At 33.8% G+C, this 21828-nt stretch overlaps 4 protein-coding genes across 12 annotated transcripts in view; 1 reads left to right on the top strand and 3 right to left on the bottom strand.

Annotated features, from left to right (window-relative positions):
- Positions 1-21828, top strand: part of nahoda — a 139014-nt gene that overhangs the window by 105180 nt on the left and 12006 nt on the right. The gene's annotated exons all lie outside the window — the stretch shown is intronic.
- LOC106624785 (uncharacterized) lies at positions 3906-6333 on the bottom strand. Its single transcript, XM_014244558.3, has 3 exons — positions 6072-6333; positions 5793-6007; positions 3906-5092 (listed from the first exon to the last, which is right to left on the bottom strand). Exons 1-3 carry the CDS (start codon positions 6271-6273, stop codon positions 4463-4465), a joined length of 1047 nt encoding a protein of 348 aa, XP_014100033.2. The 5' UTR covers positions 6274-6333; the 3' UTR covers positions 3906-4462.
- Positions 8143-9063, bottom strand: LOC106624804 (uncharacterized). Its single transcript, XM_014244579.3, has 3 exons — positions 8844-9063; positions 8587-8741; positions 8143-8512 (listed from the first exon to the last, which is right to left on the bottom strand). The coding sequence occupies exons 1-3, from the start codon at positions 9031-9033 to the stop codon at positions 8270-8272; spliced, it is 588 nt and encodes a 195-aa protein (XP_014100054.1). The 5' UTR covers positions 9034-9063; the 3' UTR covers positions 8143-8269.
- LOC106624795 (uncharacterized) lies at positions 13181-16336 on the bottom strand. The gene is made up of 3 exons (XM_014244570.3): positions 16018-16336; positions 13720-13877; positions 13181-13651 (listed from the first exon to the last, which is right to left on the bottom strand). Exons 1-3 carry the CDS (start codon positions 16232-16234, stop codon positions 13334-13336), a joined length of 693 nt encoding a protein of 230 aa, XP_014100045.2. The 5' UTR covers positions 16235-16336; the 3' UTR covers positions 13181-13333.

Here is a 21828-nt window from a genome sequence, read left to right as displayed (position 1 = left end):
TTTGTTTTTTTCGCTTATTTTTGCTGTTTTATTTTTTTTAGATTGAAGACGAGATTTTAACAACCTAATTAAAAAAAAATTTCCTAAGAAAGTTATTACCAATATTTCATTTATTTGATTAATCAAATTGAATAGAAAGTACAAACTGGTGGAAACACTGCCTAAAAATTACTCCACTCTCTTATTATGAATTTGTAGTTGAGTACCCATATTTAGTGCATTTTTATCGCATCATATTGTTTGTTTAAGTTTTTAACAGGTGACAACTCTACTCAAAAATGCCTGGGACAAAAATCTTTCTCAAACTTTTGTAATTTTTTCTTTTCTTTTAATAATTTTCAATCGGCATTTTAAACATTTGGCGAATCTTCATAAAAAATACTTTCAGTTGTATGCACCTTAAACCTCTACAGGTAAATAGCTATATGGATAAATTTGTGTATTACCATAGTAGAGTAAAGATTTTAAAGGTATCAACGTTTTTTATGCTTATATTTTATTAATTTTCTTTATGCATATTTCGATTACTCTCCGTATCATAACCATAAATTTTTTATCGTCAATAAATTCCTTTTATTGATTTTAAATCTAAGTCATTTCGGGCATATAAAAGTATACTTTTATTATATTGAGGACGATTTCAGTAGAAACGATAAGCCAATGGAATAAAAGTCTCAGAGTTAAATTAACACAAAAACCGATTATGAATTAATATCACCGCTTATATTTATTGTTTTCCTCTTTTTGTATTTATTTTATTGCGCTTTCAACAAGTTCCAGTCTTTAAGAAATATTTAGATTTTACACAAGCAAAAAATATTTATCACGATAAAATATTTTGTAATTAATGAGCCAATAAACAAGTATTATCACAAGCAAAAACGCTAACCTCGTTTGCACAGATGCTATAGTATATAGAAAAGTACGGATGCAAAATTCCAGACCGTTATCTCAAAAACTAAGGGACTAGTTCGCATGTATACATACAGACATCGACTCAGCTCGTAACCCCGCCCACTCCCCATATAATGGTATGAGATCACTTTAGAGGATCCGCTTTTGAAATTAGGCACTCTTCTCATATTTCTATGTTATAGTACGAAAATGGGCGAAATCAGATTATAACCACGCCTATTTCCCATATAACACTATTTTAAATTTCATCTGATTTTTTCACTTTCCACTATGCAAATCAAGCAACAATTATTATATCGGCGTAAACCTGTGCCTGAATAATGCGATTAAAGTATGCCACCTTGTTGCCAAAAATTGTCTAAATCGAACCATAACTGTTCAAGCCCCTAGGTACTGAATATGTGGACCCCAGTGCCTATAGTTGACTTTTTACCGCCCTTCCTTACTTGTTATATATGTATATATTTTTATGGTAGGTCTCTGAAGTTTAATTTTGGGTGTTACAAACATCGTGGTAAACTTAATAAACCCTGTTCAGGGCTTATAGTCAACATGGAAAGATTCGTGAATATCTTTTATTATATAATATCTTCATTGGTTTCCTTTGAAATGAAATAGATAATTGCTACTTGAATTAGGTATCTACACACGTTATTGCTTTGACTTCAACCAGATAATTGATTTAACATAACGGAACGAAGAACATTAACTATTTGGGATATAATTTGCTACTAATTAAGAAAGTTACACCTATGAAATATCATCCTCGACCCTAACACAGAATTCAAAATACGTAAATTATTTGAATGGATCGTGAAAAAAACATACATTAGCTCGTCAAATAGATATTTTACTATAACAAGACTGAATCAAATACTTTGTAACCAGAATTTTATGGCTAAAAACTGGTATAAAAATGCGAGATCAAAATTCTTCTGAGTACATCTCTTACTTATGAACCAGTTTTATACTAAGTGATCATAACTTTGTCTTTCAAGCAAAGAATACATTAAAGGGGCATTCTTAAGTCCCTTAGCTTTCTGATTAAGAACCAAGTCGTAATAACGTTCGCACCACAGTCTGGTCTAGGTAACCGGAACGGACCCGTATTTTTATGTGGCAAATGTACATATACAGCAAATGCACCCTAAATAACGAATTTCATCCGGAACTGAGCAACGTTTTTTGTGGGCCGATAACATAAATAATGATATTTTCAATTAGAATGCGCAGTGAGTTAAACGGCAGACACTCTTAGATTACCCCAACTTAGTCACCAGCCCACTTTACTGCAGACTTGTTTCCTCCGTTATCAATTCTGGCGAAAATTATTGTCTACTAGTTTTTCTACCGATATACGTCGGTATTCTAATCAAATGTTATAAAAGGAATTAACACCCTTAAAAGTTATCATTTAATTGATAATTGTATAGGTTAGTAAGAGTTGATTAGTGTATATGTTTTTATGAAGTTTCATTGTCACTTAAATGATAGAACTTAAATTTACGCAGATTATTGTTATAGTTTTTGATATTACGAACACAAATATGTAATGACTATGTATGACACAAAACTGTTTGTGGAGATAAGGGTCTGTTGTGTCAGATATTTATGAACTTGTCAATGGTGACACATGTATTCGTATATCTGTTTGCATTTGGCCTACATATTTGTTAGTACATATCTAATCTGCGCAAAAATATGTTAAATGTGTACCCCAGGACAATAGGTGTCACTTGGGGGTAGGTATTTATGTAAATATTGTTGTAAATATTCGAAATATAGATTCGGTTATTCATATCTTATGTCTACCCAAAACACCGACAGTTTACAGGATAAATACCTTAGAAACGAGATATTATTATGATTTTTGTCTGAAAACCACTGCTTTGAGACCTGTTTCAGACCCATAGTTTCTTATCCATAGAACATTTTCAGCATATGCGATGTTATAGAAAGAAAATCGACCCGCTCTAATATGTACATATATGTAAAAAACTCGTTGGGGCTAACATAATACTAATGAGGTTAGAAAAGTGAGAAATACAAATAATACAGAATATCTCGCAAACTATCTTTCCGAAATCGTTTTATCAATTTATTGATATAAAACATTCTGAATAGACAGCTCTTCTGCAAAATATAATATAATGGCAAGCTCCCTAAATCTCTTTAGTTTAAAAACCACATTTTCAGGGTATCCCGATCTTCACATTTCTTTATTAAAAATAACTTCACTGTTTCAAAACCCTTATTGAAAAATTTAACTTATTTATTTAATAAAAGTTTTAACAGGTGGCAAGTTCTCTTCCTCTACAGTTGAACAGTGTTTTTTAACCAATAAATTTGTCGAGTTCATCTTTTCATGCAAGCCGTTATATATTTATGTGATTTATCGTATTTGCTAAATTTTTATAAAAACAAGAAAAAAACCCTTCAGTTGCACCGAAGCTATAATACCCTTTATAAATACAAAATAATCCTTACAAAGAACTTTGATCGGTCAGTTTGTATGGCAGCTACATTCTTTAGTGACTCGATATTGAAAATTTCTTCGGAGATAGTTCCGTTGCCTTCGACAATAACCCATGTCGAATATCGTAAATATATCTCGTAAATATAGTAGTCCGATATGGGTCATTACAACAAATGTGCAGCTTCTGGGTGAAAAAAAGACGGGTGCAAAATTTCAGATCAATATCTCAAAAACTGAGGGACTAGTTCGCATTTATACTGGCAAACGCACATGGCTAATCATCATCAGCTCGTCACGATGATCATTTATACATTAAAAGCTCTCTGGCGTTTCTTTTAGAGTGTCTACAAAGAAAATTATCGATTTAAAAAATTATGCATTCTCACCATTTAATTGGTTAAAAGTGTAACTGAAGAAAACCCAGAAACAATGAGTATAATTTTTCAATTCTCGATAGAGGGTAATATAATTAGAATACAGTTTGTAGTTAACCCTCCCTAGTAAAATTTAATACTGACGTGGAGTAACAAAATTTATTTGGTACCATATGATATGAGTGCTTCTACTTTAGATAGGGAGTTTCGAGTTGAATATTTTCCATGATTTGTTTAATAAAGAGATAACCGATAATGTTCATTCCTAGAATATCTTATTCATATTATTCTATTATATTATATTATAATATTTAACAATACTGCAACTTATTTATTTGTTTTCAGAAATTTGCTGTAGCTTTCCCATAATGTTATCTCTCATTTAAAGCAAATAAAAGATCTCTCAATCTATAGACTTGTTTACTGGTTGTCTTCGTTATGAAATGCGCATTCAGGGCTCGCACGGTTTCAGTTTGAGAAAAACGCTTCTTATAAAGCTTAAACATTTCAGAAACCACTTAGGTGTCCCCACACATGTATTATATTTACTTCTGTACTGAGCGGAAATACCTTACGTATTTATTTATGTATTTGCTATCTCATTTAAAAGTAACAAATAGAAGAGGAAGAATTTTTTAAAACCGTTACAGTAATATTATATATATTAATACTTGTGATTTTAAACTATATACAGTTCTTATTTAAATGATATAAAATACGGCAATGTCATCAAAATCACTACGACAAATAATTTATTTGATACACCGGAGGCACCACTATTTTCAGTATCTGACCCAGAACCTGAACCACTTTCAGAGCTCGAGTCACCACTGTCACCTCCAGAGCTCGAACCATCACCTGAACCGGAACCCGCTCCACTATCTGAGCCACCAGAGCTCGAACCGCCATTACCAGTACCTGAACTTCCAGAGTTCGAGTCACCGCCACCTGTACCTGATCCACTGTCAGAGCCACCAGAGCTCGAACCGCCATTACCAGTCCCTGAACCTCCAGAGCTCGAGTCATCTGTACCTGTACCGGAACTCGCTCCATTATCTGAGTCGCCACTGCCACTGCCACCACCAGAACTCGAACCTGAATCATTTGTTGCTGCCCTAGGATCGCGATTGCAGCCATCAATATCACTAGGTGAACAGAGGCTGCAGCCACTGCTATTCAAACATTCTTTTTGCTGCACCAAATCCGTGGCACAACCACGCGTTGCACGGCTTGCCTCGATTTTAGTATAACAATATGTATTTACTGCCCTTGAAATAGAACATCTTTGAGGTTGCAGATTTTCGGTATCACTCGCACATTCGGCATCCTGTAACATAATTCACTAAAGTATCAAATGACATAAAAATCTTAAAAACTATATACTATGGACTTTTCGAAAGTGTAATCAATTACGGAATAATTGCCTGGGGTGGAGCCTACAAAAATGCTCTGCAGCCTATAACAAATATGCAAAACCGTTTATTAAAGTTCTTTGAAAACAATTATGAAACTAATTTGCCACTTGACATCAAGAAAACTTTTATTGTTAAGGCCATAATACAATACTATGAAAAGTGTAAATCAAAATATCTTACCAAACAAGTACAAACTAGAGCTAATACTCTAACATTACCAAAAATTAAAAAGTCAATTAGCATTAAAAATGCATATTATATAGCAATTAAGTACTTTAACATGCTTCCTAATAATTTGAAGATTCTAACATGTAATAAAAAATCTCTTAACAAAAATCTAAAATCCTGGATAAATAACTTATCAATATAGTAAATTTTGTGATTAATTTTTGCTCTTACTTAGTATAATATATAATTTATATGTATAACTTTGTCACGCAATATTTAGTGTAATGTACTATTATCCATGCTAGAATATTTATAATATTAGAAAATAAGATGTTAAATATATTGTTTTTGTAATGCCCTGGTTCTATGCACAGATGTTAAACATCTCTATAGACCTGTACCAGATGAAATAAATAAATAAATTTCGCAAGTTTAAGATCTTACCTCATTAGAGTCACACTGTATGCAGTCGGTACCCTCAGCGCTAAGATTATTACACAAATCTTCACTGCACTTATGACATTCTCTGTTAACTACGAGTGCTGTCTCATCAACATCGGTAATTTCAGCTACGTCGGCCTCCTCAGTGCTTGGCATTTCACATTTGTTACGTAGCTCAACGGCCAATTGACCAAAGCAGCCTTGTGCTAGGACCATAGCTGCGACAAGCAAATGGAGAAATTAGTTTATAAAGAATACCCGAAGTTTTTAAAGATCCCATACAGTCTTGAAAGATTGTGATACAACTGTCCAGCTCATCTGCGCAATCCTCCGTGGCTGCGTAAGTCATGCGTTGACAATTAATTCCGGTGCATTGGTGACACTTCGTCGCCGCATCAGTAGATTCGATCAGCACTTGCAGCAGCACCAAGACCACCAGCGCATACATCAGCACTTTATGTGTCCTTTTATTGAACTCCAACATTTTCTTAAGCCTCTAACTGCTGGTATCGTTACATCAGCCAAATAAACTGTTGCATTGCTTCGCAACTTATATTTATAGAAATTGTTAGGCTTGTTGTTGGGACGGGAATTCATGGATCACATACTCGTACTTGTAATTTTGCTGATTCTCTCATTTACTTTAAATAATATTTTTCTTTGGAATAGTAAAGTGTTTACATCTATCTTAATTTATTTTATTAAATAGTAGTACTCATAGATAAATGTGAAGTGGCCTTAAGTTGTACGAATTGACGTGGGGTACAAGACCTCTATGTAATATCACGCACTTAAAAACTGATTACATTTGTAATATGTTACGTATGTATGTATGTACTTTCTATATAATATAGACTGAAAAATAAAAGTACCAAATCCATTCGGAGTTCCTACATTATATTCAATTAAAGCCAAAAGTATTACGACGGCAATTTTCGAAATTTTTTCTTTGTAATAGGAAAGCTGATGAAAACTTAAGCTCCTAAGGCAGACGGACTAACATTCAATGGCTACTTCTTCTTCTTATCTTTATACACTGAAACTATAATCCTTCTGTAGTGCGGCCAAGTCCACGACAGCGCGACTTTGCTTGTTTTTTTATAATTCAGTTTCTACTTGAATTCTTTAGTGGGTTCTTAAACGCTTCCTCTACTCAGCACTTAGTGGCTATCTCTATTCCTTTATTATACCCTCAACCGGGTATATTAAGCTACGAAATTTGTAAAACCCAGAAGGAAACGTCGGAGACTCTATAAAATATATGTATACATGATCAGCTTGACGAGCTGAGTTGATTAGCTATGTCTATCTGTCCGTCCGTCTGTACTTACGCGAATTAATCCCTTAGTTTTTGAGATAAGAAATTTAGCATGGATAACTATTAAAGGCAACGTTACAATCTCCGAACAACATGTTGAGATCGGATCTCTATTGTTCAAGTTCTTATGTGCAAACTTTTTTATTTGTGAAGGGTATTATAGCTTCGGTGCAATCAAAGTTACCATTTTCTCTTTTTTTTCAAAAAAATTAGGCTCTGACTTTCATCTATTTGTTGTACTCACTAGCGCTCCATATGAGTTGGAATAAGTTCTTGTTAACAGCGATCACCCCCAAAAAGGCAAAGGCTAATCACTACGGGCTCTCATAAAATCCAACAACCTTTCGAAGGTTACTTAAAACTTGTAAGATCAGATAATTTTGGGATCATTTAGCAAAGATGTTTGATTTAAAGTACTACTACCGAATTTACAGTCCTTTGACGGATATATATGTATGTAGGTCCCTTCTGGATACATACACCCGATAACCATTGTAGCGGTTGAATAAGAATTTTAATCCAGTAATCGCTACTGCCTTTGATTTGAATATAGTAAAAAGTAATCGCTTTCCAACGAAGAGTTTAGACGTATAAAAGATTATACCAACAAGAATTTGTTTAAATGTTTAGATCGGGATCTTTATGAACTATTAATATTATGACATACTTCTCAAAGCCTCTGTAAACTCTTTAGCAGGTGACAGCATTAGAAAAGTACATGCTAGATATTTTATGTCAAATATGAACACTTGCAATATTTTGAAAACAAGGGTTTGCCTGAAAATTTTCACAACTTTGAATGCTACTGTCTCACCATAGTAAAAGCGAACACATTTAACGAACTGTTTCTATCAGTAAACGTTGAAATAGTTCACCCATATTCCGGTTGAGATCTTTTCTAAAAGTCAGAGTTCAGAGATCAAAAAGCGTATACTATGTTGTGAAAATTAGCGCAGTAGAAGCTGCGTCTACGTAGCTACTTTCATTTTCCAGTCATGCATAAACCATTCCACAACAAAGAAATTTAAAAAAATATTTTCGACAAATGCAACCACACATTTAAAAAATTTTTATTAATAAAAAAGAAACAACGTTGAACATCAAAACCACTAAATTTTAAAAATTTATCTAACCACTCAAATATACGCATATAAATTACTTTCTAAAGCCTCAGAGCACGTGTACCGGGCTGAAAGTCCATACTATTACAGCTCTTCAGTTCGCCGGGTAAGCAAAGCATGCAATTGGCACTCGCATAACAGCTGCGTTGGTCCGCCAGATTTGTGGCACAGCCACGTGTGGTGACACCGCCATCATACTTCACAAAGCAATAGGAGTTCTGGGCCGTCGGGGAGGGACAGCGTGCTGGCATTACGGAGTTGACAGCGCTAGCGCAATTGGCATCCTAGAAATGCAGAAATTTATGCAATTACCGTTATTTTTGTGCAATTGTCAATGGTGAAATATTTGTATGTTTACCTGGCTGGAGTCACACTGCAAGCAGAGATAATTCGGTTGACCCAAATTGTTGCAGCGATCAGTGTTGCATTTATGGCATTCGACAGTGTTGGCATCACAACGGCGACGCAACTCGCTGGGCACCTCGAGTGAGCAACCCTTTTGCACAACGGTAACTAAAAAGTCCGGTTATAAAGTTAATGATTCATTGAAGGTAGAACTCAAAGTTTATAATTTTTAGTTTTTGATATTATTCTAAACTTCTTTTTGGCACTCACACTTATCAAAAACAGTCACGCAATAATCCAAGGCATTCAAGCATGTCTGCTCTTGGACAAGCGACGTTCTTTGACAGTTAATCCCTTCACAGGCATAGCAGGTCCTTGCCTGCTGGCTAGCTTTCGCGTTGTGTATGAAGAGCACAGCTGCAAGCAGCGTTGCAACAGCGAGTTGTTTCAAGCGACACATTTCGTTTGGTTAGTCAGTTGAAATGATAATCGTCGGTTTCTTTTATAGACTTCAACCTATGCGCTTCCTCTTTGAAATTTTCCAACACTTTGTTGATAAATTCTCAAGTGTGGCACTTGATTTAATTTTATTGCACTTTATTTGTTTATTGCTTATTAATTTCTGAATTATATTTGTTACAACTCTTTGCTAAGACCTCACATATATATATATTCGTATATGAGAGTACACAGCACAACCATATGATCTCAATGACAAATCAAATAAATTGCTTGTTTTGAAGTGCCATATTTATTGTTTTCGCTGATAAAAGAAAACTCTTCTATAAGCTTCTCTGATAGTTACTAACAGTAACCGGTGATATATAAGTATTGTATCAGCATGCATTCAGCTTACTGGAAATATTACTGCAAAAACATTAATAATAAACACCAAATATTACGAAATAGTCCTTGCGGAATAAATTTATCTATATTGACTTATTCTTCTATTTGATAACTGCTTAAGCGGTAACTTGTAATGGCATGCATGGCTAAGGGGAATCCGTAAAGTACGTGAGGCATTTTTCAGAATTTTTTGTACTCCACATCACCTCCACCCCTAATCTTCAAATTTCACGTAAGACTTCTCAGAACTTGTGTGTTTGGCTGTAAACGCGTTATATTATCAAAAAACAAAAATACAAAAACATAATTTGTTTCATTACTTTTATATAAGACTCGCCAATCCTAGTGCTTGAGGTTAGACAGTATTACCGTAGTCAATGTGATAAAAAAGAATTTTATTATAACTTTTACAAATTTTAAACCATTTTTTACGAGAAAAAAATTACGTGATATTTTTTAAAACCCCTCCCACTGCCCCATATAAGATTAGGAAAGCTTTGACTTGACCTTTTCCTCCTTTAAAAACCTCATCTAGACGGTCCCAAAGCGTCGGAGGAGATCTCCATTCTATCCTGCTACGACCAACTTTTATCGATGTGCTTAGGTTCACCGAATTATTTTGAAATCGCCAAAAAGTCCGTAGAACTCATTGTCTTATCTTAAACAAAACACGTTCCGAACGCGTAAAAGCTCATGTACTTTTCTAGTAACCTACTCCCAAATACATAATTCCAACGTTATATTCTTTGTTTAAAGGTGCTCTTAAAGGCAAGATGGTTTTATGTTTCATTTCAAAGCTGACTTTCTTGCCGATATGGCGGTAGGATGGACAACGACGTCCGTAAAATCTGAGAAAGAAGAGTTTCTTTATCCAAAGATGGGAAACAGTAATGCCCAATCCGAAACCTCTTTTAGTTGAAAATAACACTGATGTTTTTTTCCAAATTTTGTCTGTTCAATCTAATTTTAAACGACAGCATAAGGTACGCGAGGATACCTACCCCTTTGCCTCTCATCAAATACAAATCGAAAGGAAAATCACATCAACACTGAGGCATACTGCTGCATAAAACTATAATAACCAAAAACAATCAAATCTTTTGACGTTAAAATATCGTTTCTAGCCAATATGAACTACCAAAACCACAATTTCCGAGCGATTTCACTTTAACTGAATGGGTCTTAAGCTGAACTATAGGGAATACCTATGAATATAGTTGAAGTTTGTGTTTCGCCGAAGTAGATTTAAAGATGATACGCTTAAAATGCCATTATAGTCAACGTTAATCTTCCTTAAACTTTGAACTGCGGTTTATTTGAAGTTTATATGCAGCTCTCAAAGTGAAGTGCAAATTCTTATTTTGTGTTTAAAAAAAGGAAGCCCGATTAAAGTAGGTAAAATAAGCACCTTGAAAGGTAACTTCATATTAATAATACTTTCGCAAATTGTGAAAATATCCGCTAAAAAATATTTTCTACGTTGTATTAGTTTTCCGCAAAGGACTGTGAACCCTAACAGGCTAACCGAACGTGCGTCATGCGTCCTCATTCGAATCAAAAGTTTAGGACTGAAAATATCTGACCATTTTTCAAATAAATATATACATTTATGGACTCAGCAACTTTTCAAGGCCTGTCACGACTGGTTTTCAGCAAATATCCCGATAAACTATACGAACTGTCTTTGCTACCTTCGTTGAGAACTGGTGGAAAGAAAATAAGAGGAACGTCTCCTCTGTGTTGGGAATGTGCATTGAAATGAATGTGACGTAAAGTAGATTATTATATTTGTTTCTGGTTCTTCCATTTCTTAGCTTATCTGCGAATAAATTCTATACTATGTATGATAAAACAACGATTTTGCTGTCAAACCCAGTATCGCCTCAAAAATTATGTAATTTTCTGTGATATATAAAAGTGCTTCAAAGTAATATGATTATTGTCATAAATTCCCAAGCACTTATGATATGATCGGTTTATGTTTATAGTAAGCCGCGAAAGCAATTGGAAGCGCATCATAACGGTATTTTTTGGTATTTGGGATTCCAAGCTAATGAAATTTTATCAGCAAACGTGGAAATATGAACTAGCAACACACTATCGGTCTTCGAGGGCATTTTTGCTAATTCCTTGATAATAACTGTTAATCTGGGAAATTCCATTATATAATATTATATTATACTTGTATGCAGGTATATTTAGCACTTTTGGGGTTATTTCAAACCATTTAGAATGTGAATATATTTATGATATAACCACCATTAGATTAAATTAATAATGAAATTGTTAGTTTAGATTATATTCAAATTTAATACAAAGTGAAACTTTTAATTTAATAAGAAATGGTACTTCTCTTATAATTAAATGTTTAAGTACTTCAAATATAATATTTTAGATATATCTTTCTAGTGTATTGAAATCTTTCTTCAGACCAGCAATCAAAAATTTATATACATAATTTCAAGTAATGCGATTTTATCGAATGTGGAAATCGAAAAACATATCAATTAGTAATTTCGATGCCTTCAGCTTTCGCACTCATTCAGTCGCCGTCGTGTAGTGAATCGACAACAGACACTCTCTTGTCAGAAGTTTTACATGTTAAAGCAAAACATAACTATTTTAACCGATTTCTTCAATGCTTCCAAGTTCTGTTTTACAGTTTTTAGACCAGTTTTGCCATTGTGAATGGGTCAAATGACAGTTACTGTCATAAATTTACATGTCAAGCTTTTTTTTATTTTAAAAACCTAAGACTTGAAATCAAATGTAACTGTTCGAAACCAGCAGAGGACATTTTAGCGTAAAGTTGCGCTGCCAATGATGTCCGTTTGTTTAAATACCTGGTATAGTTTGTTTGATTGCTAGTCTCCAACATCAAGAAAACAAATAATCAACTATTGTAGCGATAACAATATAAGCCTGAGAACCAATGTAAATCGCTCTTTTTTTAGCACATGCATGTAGACATTTCATAAGTAAAGTTCTCTCTCGATGAACAAAGCTAACCCTTGTGGGGTCTAAGGGTTTGAATACAGCAAATGTCAATATCATCCCTGAGTTCAACAATTGGGCAACACGTTTGGTTATTGTTATCATACATTTCTTATCATTCATTTAATTTATGATTTAAGACGAAATAAATACAAGGTTCTTCACGAAGGAGCATTTTTTTAAATAAGGGAATTAATCTGATTGCTTCGAGTAAATCATCATATATTGATGCAGAGAGAAAAAAAGCGTCATAAGTACGAAGCGTATAGCCGTGGAGAACTGCGCGAGGTACCATCATCATATAATAAGGTAGATCTAAAGTTGTTCAAGAGAAAAATTCTGCGTAAGATTTATAGACCTACCTGCGCCTGTAACATCAAAAATATGGTTGGTTCTTACCAATATAAAAGATACCTTTATGAAATTCAAGATTCATTCATCCAAACTTTTCGTTACAATTTCATATCTCGAATACCTACAAAAAATTTTGTAACTGAGTGTTTATAAACGAGGCTTTCTTTAATCTTTAAAAGCTCCTAAAAATCACTCTCTGACTCACTAAATAAAAATATCAGGTCTAACCGAAAGATCTAATTTGGTTAAAACAGTTATTAAAGAGCTTCATAATCAATGTAAATTGTTCTTTTTTTTCAACATTATGTTGTTCAACCATCCGCTTCATTCCAAATGGAGCTTTGCTTTCAAAATACATACATCTATAACCACCCTATACATTATATACTCACAAAAAATGTATAGGATAATGAACCTTACTAAGTCTAGTCATTACAATTTCTTTATTTCTACAACATGAAGATTAACAGATTATAGATTTTATAATGTTCTCTTATCGCGAGAATTCGCCGTTAAATACTTATATCGAATACTTAATTTCTACTACAAAAAACACTATCACTTATTTATAATGAACGCACTATGAAAGCGAACAGAAAAACAGTAACGGTAGTTGCGATACTGATTTTGCTGAGTCCACTACTGCCGCTTGATTTCGTTTCTGTGGCCATTACGTATGCGTTGCAAGCCACCGCGTCGTCGCTCAAGCACATGGAACACTGTGCATCACTGAGGCACTCTTCCTGTTCTTGTTGATGCACAAAACAGCCACGTGTGATGCCTTCCTCCTTCGATTCGCGGACATAGCAGTAAGAGTTCTGTGCGGTGGGCACGGGGCATTGCACGGCGGTCAGAGCGTTCGAGTCGCTGTCGCATCTTTTATCCTGCCAAGGAAAGATTAGAATATCATTGAATTTGAAGTAATATTCTAGAAATATGTCTTTCCACTTACCTCACTCGACTTGCACTCGATGCATTGGAAATCGGCGCGTCCTTTGTCATTGCAACGATTGCCAAAGCATTTTACACACTCGGGATGGTCGGCCAAGTCACATTTATCACGCAAGTCCGCTTGCAAGTCAGCATAGCAACCGCGAGCAACTACTGTGACTGAAAGAATTAAGGAGAGAAAAGCCAATTAGTATTAGTATTTAGTAGCCGCTTTTAGAGAAAATAGATTTAAAATAAAAATGTGTTATTTATAGATCTCTTCTGGTTTTTTTCACAAAAACACTTGTTTCAACGAGAAGCGGCCGAAAGCACTATATATGAAAAGAAGAATCGATCATTATAATATCTAGAAGAATAATTAACATTTTGTTCTGTTCTTAAAGCACTTTTCTCATCGATAAAACCTTGGTTTTTAGAGTGATGGGTAAGAACTTGAACAGTTAGTTTATAAACTGATCGGAATACCTTTGGCGCATTAAGTTTTCGCTCTAAGATAACAATGTGGTCAATTCAAAACGAGCTCTCAAGACAATTTACATTGATTATGAAAGTCAAGACGTTTTATGAATTGCTGACTAATCATCGGCAAAAGTTAAAGATAAATTTTGACAACCACCTTTAATATCAGAAACGGGCTTTAAGTTTGCTTCTCTTAAAAAAGGATAAGGCTTATAATTATATCTTCTTCTCCTTCGTAAAGGCTATTACTGTATATGTTATTTAGGCGAAGTTTTCAAAAATGCATGGTTTGAGCCTACTCCCCGTTTCGGGCTTCAATCATTTCACTCTTTGTCTTTCCAAAGCAGTGTCGGTTAGCCTCATCATCTAGCCCAGTAATAAGTCGTGTAGCTTATATTTTTATTCTTGCAAGATGTTGGTACAGAGTATAATAGCTAAACTAACGGTGTCACCTAAAACTAATCGATTTAGATATAGGGTTGTATATGAAAAGATGGGTTGAAATCCGGGTGACTCTTTATCCGTCCGATACAAGACTGTTATTTAGTGTACAGGATCAAATTAGGGAGGGACATCTCCAGTTTGCACGAATAATGCGTTTAAAGTATAAAACCTTGTAACCAAAAACTATCTAAATCAAACCAAAACTGTTCAAGCTCCTAGGTACTGAATATATATAAAATAGCGGTCAATGTGTAAGATATATAATTGAAATTCATATAATAAAATAAATAAATAAAACTCTCGATAATAGTATGTTTTTGTGTCAAAAATAGGTTGAATCGGATCAATACTTCCTAAAGCCTTCATATACATAATATAAAGATTTTTGAACTTCCGGGTGACTTTATACCGCATTAATCGGCCAATATGCGAGTTCTTAAGGAAAATGAGAGAGCGTGTTTTACTCATAAGCACACACAAATTGCTCTAATTAATTTCATATTTCTAATTATTAAAATATATAAAGAAATCTCAAACGAGTATACCATTTGACTTTGCGAGAGTATAAAATTAGAACTTAGCCCTTCCTGACTTGTTTTAGATATAACGGTTTTGTGCTGACGGGGCAACATAACCTAACCTCAACAGTATTCATATGTATAAATAAGACCTATTAATTTTTTACCCACTTTCCCTAAAGGTTATACGGTATTATGACTGTAATAGTACTTCTATATCATAAAATATTATAAATAATATGATGAGATATTTCTACAGATTGGGTTTTATTCGACGAGAGAGGACTTCTTCTAAAATAAATATATATTTAGGCCGAAGTTTCAACATTTTTAGCAATATATACACCTTTAAACTTCAAACTTGTGCGCTTTTCTTTATAACATTTTGAAAAATATAATCAAAGGTATAAAAACTAGTTCCTTCACTATAAAACTAATTCCAAATCATTTTGATACAAACGAATGACAATATATAACTTTCGACGAACTTGGACTTCCCTTGAGTATTTAAAGTTGGAGCTAATTTAAAGGAGGTACAAATATACAGCTTGGAATAAACTTGACCTAAATATAGTAAATAACAGAGCGTATGCGTTTTTTTATGAAAGAGATCTGATTAACAGTATAGCGTGGACTTGCCACTGTTTTTCGTATGTTTCGGAATAAGCCCAATTATTGTATATAATGGTCTTAATGATTTTTTGTACGCTTCTCTAATTCTTCAAATCATCATTTAGATCTCAACACTTTTTAGATCACGACAACAGTCTATATATAATAGACGCAAACACTGTGATAGATAATCACTTTTATTTTCATTTTAAAATTCTATATACTTTTTTTTAACACTAAACACCCACAGTGATTAATTAACTTACATCCTCTAAATACTGTCACACAATAATCCAACAAATCCAAACAATCGCTGGTGACATTCAATTGTGTTACTCGCAAACAGTTGATGCCTTCACAACTGTAACACGTACGTGGCACCGCTGGGTTAACCGAGTGTTCATCGGCCGTCACATGCGCCAAGGCAAACACAACGAACAAAAGGACACCGTATATGGTATTTTTATGTGCGAACGAGTACATCTTTTATAACAATAGTACAGGAATAATTTAATAAATGTTTAGTTAAAGAAAAGAAAAGCCCGACAACTTTACAACTCTAAAATTCACCAAAGACTACTGATCAATAAGTCTAAATCACAAATATATAAACGCAAAATATTGACAATTTAAGTGGTGAAATGATGAAGAGGGAAGCAAAAATTATCACGATCAAATTCGCAAGATCGAGTCAAGTGGGCATCTCACATACACGATGGGGGGTAAAGGTGTTGCATGTCTCCCAGGTATCACAATATGTTTACCTAAAATATGTCGTGTTATTCTTCAATATGTTATGAGCACGATAAGTGTGATTGTTTGTGAAATGAATTATCTCCATTTCATATTTATTTATTTGTTATGAAGTGTAATACTCCAAGTGCATAAGGGGCTTGTATTCTTAAATAAATTATATACACTTCTATATAATAAAATAAGACCAAATTTTTTTTATTTAGTATCGAATAATCTTCGCATTTAGTATCACAGCGATATGTCAACAAAAAATTTCTGATTTCCTTCCTTACAATTTAAACTCTGTATCAAAGACAGCTTATAGTAGAGCATAAAATACCGAAAGCTCCCTACAAGTTTCAATAATTAATTTTTGGAGTTTAACGACTAATGGACTTACTGAATAAAAGTAATCCGAATTTTCTTTCAGGTCGGGATTGACAAATATTGCATGTTTTAATATAAAAAGTATAACTTTGAAGAAGCTTTAGTAATATGTTAAGTTTAATGCTACGGCCAAAGATTTAACTTTATTTTAAAGATAAGGGTTTGCCATTAGGTTAAAAAAATGATTTCGGGCAAGTGAATAAACTCCAGCCGAACCAATTTCGTGCCGAATATTTTCTTCCAAGACGTTAAAGTTTCCTTCAATAAATTGATTGTTTCGTTGGATGTATGACTTGTAGCGCAGTCTTGCTGGAATAAAAAGTCGTCGACATCAAAATCGTCCAATTCAAGCACGATGAAAGTCATAAATCATGGTTCTATAGCTTTCCCCATTGATTGTAACATTATGACCAGCTTCATTTTTGAAGAGATATGGACCAACGATTCCCTCTGCCCATAAAGCACACCAAACCATGACCTTTTGAGGATGTAATGGCGACTCAACAATGTCTTGTGGATTATCATCATTCCAAATGCGACAATTTTCTTTATTCATATACACATTCAACGAAAAGTGAGTAAGCCCAGATCTCTCCGCAATAGATCCTTCTTAAATAAATTAGTTGGGCACAACTCTAATTTGCGCGCGATGGCGGATAGACTAATTTAAGTCTTCTTCGATACTCTGCTTCAAAGCTATCGCTGTCTACAGTGTGCACTGTACGGTTTCACTGAGATACACATTATCCACTAGAATAAACAGGGTGGGAAACCGAACCGCGGTTGCTCGAATTACCGACTCTGCTTGGCGCTTATGTCGACCGAATATTGCACACAGCGCGCAATGCGTCGTGCAAAACCGAACCATTATTTTGGTAATAAATTTGCACGATTTGCAAACTATGTTCTGGATTAAGTCTGTTCATTATGAAATGGCAAACGAAATTGTGTATAAATCAAGTAACAGCTGCCAAAAAGACCAATTCCTAAAAAAGGGCAATATCTCATTGAAAAACACAGGCGAAAAAAACACCCCTTATATGCTTGAGAAGCTTTGATACCGACTAAAATTGATAGAGTATTCTGCTATTTTTCCTAGCTGGAAAGGAAAATCCTCTTTCCATAAAACAAAATATCACTTTATAAAGTGTAAGCAAGGGCTGCCAACGCAAAAGAGACACAAATAGCAGGATTTGAAGTCTGCGTTCAAAAGATTTAGGGAAAGTCGCGTTTAAATGAAGGCGAATAGCATAACCGATGAATTAATGGACGAAAAATTCCCAATCGTTAATAAAAATTGCGATCATCAGCTGTTTTAAGCTGCTAATTGGTAGGAGTAGAAAGAGGACTGGAAAAACATCGCGTGGAAAAGGATTATAAATCATATATAAGCTTACTAAGTAATGTCCGCCCTTATAAATTACCCTTTACTCTGCGAAAAAGTTTTGTCAACACTTCTGTTAAATACGCAACTTACATTAGTTTAGCCAACTGTAAGTGTCATAAAAATGCATAAATCGACTTAGCGACTTAACTTATCGTGTTAACATGATATCTGATTTCAGACCAGACAGCACGTGCGAAAAACAAAAAAATATATATATTTATAACGTTTAGGTTTAAATTATAAAAATTACATTGATAGTGTAGACTTACATATGCGTATCTATAGTATAGATTCTATGTACATTTATATAGATGCAGTTCTGTGACATTTCATATTGTGCTGAAAAAACGATAGAAGGTATGAAAGCAAATGGCATAAAGGAATTGATACACTGTCATAATAAATAGAGCTGGTATAAAAACGGTTAGACCACTTCAGCCACCAACTCTTTTTATTGAATTCAACTCGCTAACTCTGCTATTTCATTCATATACTCGTACATATATGTTTTTGACAAGAAAGGAGATGCAATTCACATACGGCTTATAAGATTACGTATTGTCTCCCCATTTTTATATAATTCATATCGAAATAATAAAACCAATTCAGTGTCGGGATTTGTTTATAATATCCAGTGTCAGAGTGGGAGAAAAAATATGAATCTTATGATCAATATTTGTATATATACCCCACCCTACGCGCATAATTGACAAAGTCACATTTGCTCTCTCGAAGATGTCACTTCATTTTCATAACTGTTTAAGAAATATACTTATCTGACAGCGTTCAATAGGGGTTCAAGCACATGCCAATCGTTGTATTGATTAGAGTTGGAAAAATTTCACTAATAAACAAAGTTTTGCTAAGTTTGCAGATGAATACATTCAAGTGTATATATGTATGTATGTACAAGTATATATCCGATTTCGATCACGCAAATATTGTGTGGAAATTCTTGATTTGTTGAACTAAATACTAGAAATATAACAGCAGATGTTATTTAATTGATAAATAATTTAAATGATATGATTTTAGATAAATAGGTGTTAAATGTATTGTATCTGGAAGCTTTATCTTTTGAAATGAATCGGACCGAAACTATGGAACAGCTTTTGAGCAATAAGTTGAACTATTTGCTGACACTCTCTTTTTGTATTTGTAATATTTATGCTCTTGCAACATGTTGCTACAAAGTATAATAGTTTTGTTCACCTAACGGTTGTTTGTATCACCTAAAACTCATCGAGATAGATACAGGGCTATATATGTACATATATAATATATAAATGATCTGGATGTTGAGACGAGTTGAAATCCAAGTGAATGTCTGTCTGTCCGTCCATCCGTCCGTGATCTGAGATGACACATCCTTGTAATGGAGATATTATTTTTATCTTGGCTAGATAAAATTTATTACTATTTCTTGATTAAGAAATAAGTATACCGTAAGCACAATATGTATTCGACGTAATGCCAACTAAGCCGAAGTGCTTCATTAAGTAAGTTCAGCTGTCTTACTTAAATTCTTAAGTCATTAAGACACTCGCTCGCAACGGCGAATTTTTAGACATTTAAACATTTTCAAAAGTTTTACTATATCTTAGATCTATTTGAAATTTCTATATAACTATCTTTATTACTAGATCGCAGCTGTTTGTTTACGACGTTGTTTTTTTAACTATGTTGATTCGGTAGTTAAAATGAACCCTAAGTTCAATTTTAGTCTTCATATGGATACCATGGTCTTGAAAGTAAAAGCTGTCAGTTTTGTTAAACGTTGGTCTAAAGAATTTAGAGATCCGTATATTACCAAAACACTTTATACGACTTTGGTTAGACCTATATTGGAATATGACTCAGTTGAATAGAATCCTAGCTACCAAATCCATTCTGATAAGTTAGAGTCTGTTCAAAAACAATTTTTACTTTTCGCCTTAGGGCATTTCCGATGGGATTCTAGGGTAAGTCTACCTCCATACCTAACCTAACCTAACCTACACTTTGTAGTCATAGGGAAATGCTTGGCATAATATTCTTAGTGAAAATCTTGAATGGAACAGTTTGCAGTTCTTTTCGCCTGCCTGCAATTAAATCTAATATCCCGGTTCGCTTTTAGAGGCGGTTTAGACCTTTACTGTTAAAATCCTCTAGATCGAACCATTCCGCCGTATATTTCATGATTTTAATTCTCATTCCAGCACATTTAACTTATCTGACTTACTTTTCAAAATTAAAAAGAATTTATTTTGCTTTCTTTTAATAAAAAAATATAAAAGAATTTATTATATCGTTGCTATAAATCTTAGATGTTGAAATTTTTGTTTCTGTAGTTGAGCAGTTTTGGATCTCAACACTTTTAAAACTCTCTTGCCTTTTCTGACTCGGCTAATTCCGCACGTATGCGGATTGCGGCCCTCGCAGAGGGTAATCGTTGGGTTATTATTATTATAAAAGGTTTGTTTGGTTTACCATGGAAAAAAATTAAACCACAAGTTTTTCGGAACAATATCTTTTATGGATCAACTCAAACATTTTGGTTAATGTTTTCGGTGTGAACAAAATTCACTGAAGGCACTGACACCATCCCATCTAAAGCTTATTACAAGTGTTTGGTAAACTTGCTTGTATTGGCTCAGGAACATATTTGGAACGCGCTAATAATGATTTGTATTAAAATGTTTTTTTTCTGTCCGGGCTTAATTTGATCACAGCGGTCATTTGCGAACTCATATCTTAAGTTGAAATTTCGAAATTGTTAGCTTTTCCATATCAAGAAACGACAGCAGACAAGTTATTTAGTGGCTTACAATATGCTGCTTATTTGTCGGAACCGCGAATATCTGACCACCATAGCTATAGCTGCCAAACAAACTGAACGATTTAATTCAAGTTTTTATATGACAACTTTTCTATATCACAAGATATCTTTACGAAATTTGGCACGGATTATTATGTAAAACAAGGCTACAATCTCGGAATAATTAGTTCAGATCGGAACACTATAGCATATAGCCGCCTTACAAACTAATCGATCAAATTCAAATTATTTTTATTTATGAAGAACATTATAGCTTTGAAGAAGCTGAAATTAACTTTTTTTTATTGTTTTTGCTTTATATAATATTTGTTTTTTCCCTTTATTTGTCCTCAATATTCTAATCAAGTAAACATCTACCCAGTGTTGGGGCAATTTTTCGCGTTCAGGTGACGCTGTTTTAGTTCTCATTCATTAAAATTTACTGTTTACTGCCACTTAATGGTATGCGTACACACAAACAAACATACATACATACGAGGAATTATTATTTAATAAGCGTTACTCATTATGGTTATATATCGGCTTACAAATATAAATACAATATATACATACATACAATGCACCCATATGTATACTATATGTATTTCTCTCAGATCATTTTTGCTTGCCTAATAATTAAAAACTTTGCACTCCGCGTGTGTGCGTGTGATTGTAAAGGTTCTAACAGCAGGTTATCGCAAAAACTCACACACAAATAATTATTTTATATATAATAATGCAATTATACGGCGAAGTGTGTTAAAATTCTCA

This window comes from Bactrocera oleae, chromosome 4 (assembly GCF_042242935.1).
Source record: "Bactrocera oleae isolate idBacOlea1 chromosome 4, idBacOlea1, whole genome shotgun sequence".
NCBI lineage: Eukaryota > Metazoa > Arthropoda > Insecta > Diptera > Tephritidae > Bactrocera > Bactrocera oleae.
Note: the sequence above shows the minus strand (reverse complement) of the source record. Positions and strands in the feature narration are given on the sequence as shown.